The sequence below is a fragment of the Camelina sativa genome, chromosome 4 (genome assembly GCF_000633955.1).
Source record: "Camelina sativa cultivar DH55 chromosome 4, Cs, whole genome shotgun sequence".
Taxonomy (NCBI): domain Eukaryota; kingdom Viridiplantae; phylum Streptophyta; class Magnoliopsida; order Brassicales; family Brassicaceae; genus Camelina; species Camelina sativa.
The window spans coordinates 218,016-224,454 of NC_025688.1; the positions used below are offsets into that span (position 1 = coordinate 218,016).

Sequence of the window (6,439 nt, forward strand, 5' to 3'; positions counted from 1 at the left end):
ACAGTCTCAGACAGGTGAGTACCGTCCCATGAAGCTTTTGATATCAGCCTCTGAGCTTCATCAGGGAATGAGATCTCATGCGTGTTGCCCCGTAAGCCTCCTTTTTTTNTGTCTATCTGATAATTAAAATTAGCTAGTTGAAGAAGAAGACCTTTAAAGTTGTGAAGAAAAATTCGCCTGGAGCAAGCTGCAGAAACCGCACACCCTGAGTTTTGACGGGAGCTTCAAGAAAGACAATAAGATCTTTGGAGAAGGCGAAGCATCCCAAGATTGCAGCTCCCACAGCCAAAACCGAGACAAATATCCTCTCCCGGAGCTCCTCGAGATGATCGAATATAGTCATTTCTTTGTCATCAGGGAGCTCCTCTTTACGGGGATAGAGAAACTCATAGACCGGACTTGCTCTATCTTCTTGCTCAAAGGACACAGCTGTGTATGTATGTAATCCATCAATCAACCCGGGAAGCTCTACTTAAAAGAGGGTGACCTCTTGACACCAACACATATGATTTTTAAAAAAGCAATCAAAGAAAGGTAGTAGAGTTTCTCTCGTATTACCTGGTGGTCTGTCTTCTACAGCAGAGCCAGCGCCGGGGGTGGACTCCGTTGGTGAATCGTCAGAACTATCATCCAGAGCTGACAAGCGGCCTAAGCCTTTGCTCCGGCGTTGCGTCACAGCGTATCGGAGTCCAGCTTCCCTCCACGAACTGCAGAAATTTACAGCGTGAGGACGCTTTGTAGGCGAATCCAAGTTGCGAGTGGTGAGGCGGAAATGGTGGACTAGAGCAGAGCTGGTGGTGCTTGTGCTGCCCATCTCTAGAATCCAAGAGCTTCACAGAAGGAACGATTGGTTCCGGTCGAGTTTCGTTGCCCACATCTGATATTTCCAAAACCCAATCCTTTATTTTCCTTTTTTTCTGTTGAACACTTCCGTCACAAAACTTGCTAACACCGTGTAAAACGACCTCGTTTAGAGAGAATACCACCATGGCCCTTGATTGTCGGAAATAGCCCATTAAGGCCCATACAGTTCTCATTCACCCCTTCGTGATTGAGTGAGTGAGTGAGGGGGCTGGCCTGCGTAATTTTCCCGCCAAGTTGGGTTCCCGATGGGCAAAGAGATTATTCCGGCGGCGGAGAAATCCCTAAATCTGATTCGCGGGAGACTCTGCGATCCTAGTTATGTCTTCAGACCTCTTTCCGCTTCGTCAGACAGCAACTACAGGTCTGATTGCTTCACCACTTTGGTAACGAATTCGATTATATATATTATTATTATATACGGGCCCTAGGTGTGCCTAATACACAAATTTGTCTTGTCTATAACACACAGTAAGTTGAAGTTCATTGTATCAACCTCTATCACGGAGGGATGCAACAATTCCATCTTGCTTCTCGGCCCTCGCGGCTCTGGAAAAGCTGCTGTATGGCTCCCTCCTCAAACCATCTTCTACTCTCTCCCTTCTTGGATTTTTTTTTTCTTCTAAATGGGTTGATTTCAGGTCTTGGATCTCGTTGTTGGTGATTTATTGGAGGAGTTCCCTGATTCAGTATCACTGGTATGTGTGATTTTTTTTAGCGCATTTTCTTTTTAATCTCATCCCATCTTATCGTATCTTACACTACCCATCTCAAATTGTGATGCAGATCAGACTGAATGGTCTCTTGCATAGTGATGATAACTGTGCTTTTAAGGTCTGATCCCTTAGCATTCTCAATCCCTTAAGGAAGGGTACACCTTTATTATATATTCACCGACTTACACTGATTTTTTCAGGAAATTGCCAGACAGTTGTGCATGGAACACCACCTGCTCTTCTCCAAAATGGTATGCCTTTGTTCTCTCCAAATGTTCTTTTTCTTCTTCTCCTCTTAGCTTGGTTTAGCCGATGCCTCAATTGGCCTGATTCTCCCAGGCATCATTGGATGAGAATTCACAGTTCATAGTAGCCATGTTGCGGTGAGTTTATTATTTACCTTGACATAAATGAGCCTTTTTTTCTTTCTTTTTTTTGCTATGTTGATATTTAACGCAGACGAAACTGATAGAGGTGGTATTTCAGGGAATGTGGACTAGCACATAAGACGATCATCTTTGTGCTTGATGAATTTGACATGTTTGCACAGGCAAGAATTCCTGATTTTCTTATAGCTTGCTAATTGTATTCGTACTCGTTTTCCCTATGATCTTTGTCTTGATATACAAAGGAATTGGACACTGGTGTTTTCTATCCACTCACCCTATTTATTACCTGGTTATAATATCTAGGGAAAGCAGCGGTTGCTATACAGTTTGCTGGATGCTATGCAATCTGTAACATCACAAGCTGTTGTCATCGGTCTCAGTTCTCGATTGGTATGAGCATGCCTATATAGATATACATGTTTTGGGTTTTACAAATTGTTTCTTTTTACATTTATCATTCTACAACTGTATATTGTTTTTGTTTGATGACAGCTGACTTTGGTTGTTGTTAACTGTACTCTGGTTCAAAATCTTATAATATCTCTCACCACAGGACGCTGACCAACTTCTGGAGAAAAGAGTGAGATCTCGCTTTTCACACAGAAAAATATTGTTTCTTCCTCCATCCAGGGAAGAATTTGACGGGTAATGAGCAGCCAGCTTCTTTTCTGTTATTACTTATTAGCCGTCAGCTATTTTTCCAATGAACTTATTTAACTAATCGAAACTATATATCTAGTTTGTTGGAACACCTGCTCTCTCTACCAGCAGACTCAAGCTTCCCCAACGGATATGTTTCTCGGTTCAATGAAAAGATTAAGGTTTTAATATCCACTCCCAATTAGTACTGTGACACTCTTAGCTTTTCTGTGATGGTTAATTCTTCTTCTGAAGAACTGATACTTGTACCAATTTCAAAAAAAATAAAAATAAAAACACCTTCTGTGCAGAATATAACATCAGACACGAGATTTAAAGACATACTCAGGACATTATTTAATGCCAATTCTACCGTGAACAGTTTGCTGAAGTTTATGTAAGTTCTTCGGTTAGTGAGATGTTTCCTTAAGATGTCATTTCCTCTGTGTTGAGTCTATCTCTTGATGTTAGATTCCGCGCTGTTTCTTTAATGAATTTGGAATCTGGCCTCCTCTCTCTTGAGAACTTCAAAGCAGCACTTTCAAGTATGCAAAGGCAACCAAAGTTGGAAGCCGTTAGAGGTATGATAAGCTGCGGTGTTGCTTCTACATTTTCCTAGGGAACATCAATTGACATTATCTTTGTTGAGCAGATTGTTCCATACTGGAGCTTTATCTCCTGGTATGTATGAGGAGACTAGAAGTGAAGGAGCAAAGCGCATACAACATCATTAGTGTGATGAAAGGTAATCTGTAAGTTTGGCTTAAGAGAAAATGCAGGTTGCACTACTACGAAAATGATTTGAGATTTCATGTGTTCCAGAGTATAAGACGATACACGATTCTTTTCAAACCTCGGACTACTACGCACAAAATGTCTGCCTACGGGTATGTTTACAGCTCTCATGAGATGCCATGGTTTATATGTGGTGGTCTAAATGGTTCACATGACAGGCATTTGAGCACCTAAGAGAGCGACAAGTTATATGCTACACAGAGAATAGAGGACAGTCTCAGACAGGTGAGTACCGTCCCATGAAGCTTTTGATATCAGCCTCTGAGCTTCATCAGGGAATGAGATCTCATGCGTGTTGCCCCGTAAGCCTCCTTTTTCATCTATACCCTCCTTTTCTTCTCTTTACTTTTGTAAACTGATTTCAACTTCGTGATAATTTTTCCCTCCGCTGGAACAGGCCATCCTTCTCAAGTTATTGGACCATTGATCTCTGTGTTTTTGTCCCTTGGCATAAGACAGTCTCTGAAAGTCCTGTGATATGTAATATTACTTCATGGGAAAAGCTACTTTGGTTCAAAAACAGTATCTTTAGTTTTAGTTTTGCTTTTGCTTTTGCTTTGTGTTTTCATGTAAAGGGAGAGAGCATGTCAAAACAATACTTGCTCAGTTTCTGATTACCAATCTTTACACAAACACTACTTCAAGTAGGCAACTTTCTCTAATACATACACCCAAACCCATTCGAGTCTCATCATTAAACCCTTCTACTCATACAATTACACCTCATGCTAACAATTAAAACCCATACAAATTGAACATCTTAATTCACAATTTCCAGATCAACTCTATCTCTCTCCCTTTCTGTTGTTGCACCAACGAAGTTTGCTCTCCAGCTCCACCCTTCCACCAGGTTTGATTACACAGAGTTGCTCCGAGTCTATTCTCTTTCTTCTCACTTGTGCTTCCAGGCTGGCCCAGGAAAATTATGGACTCCATAAAAATGGCTTTTTCATTTTGCCTTCTACAAGGCAATGGTCTCAGGCTCTGAGAAGCAATCAGAGGTGATCCGTCTTGCTTTTCTTCAGCAGCTTTGACATATGGTTCACCTGCTCATGACTTTCCTTAGCCCCGCCTCTCAGCCATTGAATAGCCTCAGCTGCCGCATCTTTCTCAGCACTCTTCTTGTTGCTGCAAGGTTGTCCTATGATCTGTGTCTCATTAAATTCTACTGTTGTTTGGAACTTGTTGTTCATCAATTGCTTAGTCTTATAAATTGGTGCTGCATAACCAGCCCTAGTGAGTACTGTTTGGAGCTGACTCTTGGAATTGTCACCCCCCGGCCCACTTTCGGTCCTTGAAAGCAATGTCGGTTTTGTTGACAAAGCCGATGTTTCTAAAGGCCTACGTATTTGGCGACCAAACACAAATCTCCCATCACATCCATCCCCAGAGACTAACAACCGTATAGCTGATAAGAGTTCACGGTGTGCTTGCACGTCCATTTTAGGATTAAGTAGCTGGAATGTTTTTTAAAAGTATCACAACTCAGATGTGGATTCCCTAACCAGATCTGTTATCACAGTAGAAATACCTGACAGAATAAAACAACAACAAAGCCACAAAGGTGGGTACTTTTGAGGTTTTGTGAAACTCACTTTGTTCTGTATCAGCTCGTCAAGCTCTTTCTTCAAGGTTTGGCATATCTCTGCAACAGCAGGTTTCATGAAAAACTCCAAGTATCCTCCCAACATTTTCAGGTGGCCATCCTGCCAAAAATCCCAAAAACAAGAAGTTGGGAATGAAATTGCTGTCAATTCTAACAACAAAAACATGAGAACAAGAAAGACCGATAGAGTAAAAAGCTCACAATGTCTCCTTTGGAGATGCTACCGCCAAAGAGGATAAGAGTAGAGTCAGAGACAGCTGTCGAATCCCTCAAGAAAACAGAGTTCACTTTTATCTTCTCGTTGAACACCAACCACGGATATGGTATTTTTGTTTCCCGTGCATTTACAGAATTCTATGAGAAAAACAACAAAAAAAATGAATGTCATAAATTTCCAACCAAAGTATACTATCATTAATTTTCACTGGACGGATGCGTACTGAATAAAGAAGAACTTGGCCATCCTCCATCGTCTTCAGGGAAAATGATCTCTCATTATGCTGCATGTGTCATATATATAGATGCTCAATAAAGCAAACTGCTGAATAGAGAGAGGCCACTGCAGGGCAACTAAATTCACGAGAAGTACTCACCACAACTGAGCAGATTCCTGGATACATGCCATAACAAATAACGGCTCTGGTAAGATTCGCATCATTCCCCTCTGAATTGCAGATCGATTTGTTTCCATCTATGAGTCCAGTATCCTTAAGTAATGAGAAGAACTCTTTTCGGAGAGAATCAATAGCTCTCAGCGACTGTATTGACAGAAAGTTTTTCCAGCAGTAATCATATACAGCAGACTCTTCCTCAGCGTTTCTCCACCCCTCATATGCCCGAACAAGTGCAAGATGATCACTGTGATCCCGTGAAAACTGGAATTTTGCAGCTTCTGCGAGCTGGGAAAGTTAAAAACGAAACATCATATTCTATGGTCTTTCAGAGGACACAAGAATTCTCAACACTACGTCCAAAGAGAAGAGTTTTACCGTAATTAACTCAAGGTCAAGTCACCTTGGCTAACAGAGAGACAGAAAACCATAAATGCTAATGAAGAGTTTTACTGTAACTAACTCAAGGTAAAAACATAAACTAAGATTCATATATTTTCCAGCCAGATAAATGGTATAACTATACAGTACAAGGTGGGAGAAGGACTTACATCTTTCTTGTCCTGAGGTGTCAAGAAAGGATCTCTTACACTCAGGCCAGCGACAACAGTCAATATAGGATCAAGGCAACCAAGAATAGCTCCTAGTATGAGCATTTTTCCAAGCTTTGGCTCCATGGGAAGCTTGGACAAATAACGACCTGCAAAGAATTTCAAAAACATGAAATAAATTTCAGTCCTGCCTGCTCAAAACTGTCATGATTCAGCATATTTCCTCTTACCTAGAGTTGTGAGGTATTCATTCTCATCTAATGCGCCTATT

The 6,439-nt window shown here is 41.2% G+C and overlaps 3 protein-coding genes and 1 pseudogene across 3 annotated transcripts in view; 2 read left to right on the forward strand and 2 right to left on the reverse strand.

Annotated features, from left to right (window-relative positions):
* Positions 1 to 127, forward strand: part of LOC104783409 (origin of replication complex subunit 4-like) — a 4,819-nt gene extending 4,692 nt beyond the window's left edge. The window contains exon 16 of the mRNA XM_010508568.2: positions 1 to 127. Coding sequence (XP_010506870.1) covers positions 1 to 127 — 127 coding nt within the window.
* LOC104783410 (sec-independent protein translocase protein TATC, chloroplastic-like) lies at positions 119 to 914 on the reverse strand. Its single transcript, XM_010508570.2, has 2 exons — positions 559 to 914; positions 119 to 429 (listed from the first exon to the last, which is right to left on the reverse strand). Exons 1-2 carry the CDS (start codon positions 812 to 814, stop codon positions 134 to 136), a joined length of 552 nt encoding a protein of 183 aa, XP_010506872.1. The 5' UTR covers positions 815 to 914; the 3' UTR covers positions 119 to 133.
* LOC104779409 (origin of replication complex subunit 4) lies at positions 1,054 to 3,923 on the forward strand. Its single transcript, XM_010503761.2, has 16 exons — positions 1,054 to 1,225; positions 1,334 to 1,424; positions 1,503 to 1,559; positions 1,648 to 1,695; positions 1,778 to 1,828; positions 1,917 to 1,960; positions 2,064 to 2,127; positions 2,270 to 2,356; positions 2,520 to 2,611; positions 2,706 to 2,787; positions 2,917 to 3,002; positions 3,077 to 3,186; positions 3,258 to 3,350; positions 3,428 to 3,492; positions 3,559 to 3,702; positions 3,798 to 3,923. Exons 1-16 carry the CDS (start codon positions 1,110 to 1,112, stop codon positions 3,825 to 3,827), a joined length of 1,260 nt encoding a protein of 419 aa, XP_010502063.1. The 5' UTR covers positions 1,054 to 1,109; the 3' UTR covers positions 3,828 to 3,923.
* Positions 3,986 to 6,386, reverse strand: LOC104779408 (annotated as a pseudogene).

What these genes read in the sequence shown, in the direction of transcription:
- LOC104783410 (XM_010508570.2), bottom strand. Translation starts at nt 814, where the DNA reads ATGGGCAGCACAAGCACCACCAGCTCTGCTCTAGTCCACCATTTCCGC. An exon ending in TGTAGAAGACAGACCACCAG is followed by an intron (nt 430 to 558) that starts GTAATACGAGAG and finishes ATACATACACAG; the next exon opens with CTGTGTCCTTTGAGCAAGAA.
- LOC104779409 (XM_010503761.2), top strand. Translation starts at nt 1,110, where the DNA reads ATGGGCAAAGAGATTATTCCGGCGGCGGAGAAATCCCTAAATCTGATT. An exon ending in TCGGTCTCAGTTCTCGATTG is followed by an intron (nt 2,357 to 2,519) that starts GTATGAGCATGC and finishes CTCTCACCACAG; the next exon opens with GACGCTGACCAACTTCTGGA. An exon ending in GATCTCATGCGTGTTGCCCC is followed by an intron (nt 3,703 to 3,797) that starts GTAAGCCTCCTT and finishes CCGCTGGAACAG; the next exon opens with GCCATCCTTCTCAAGTTATT.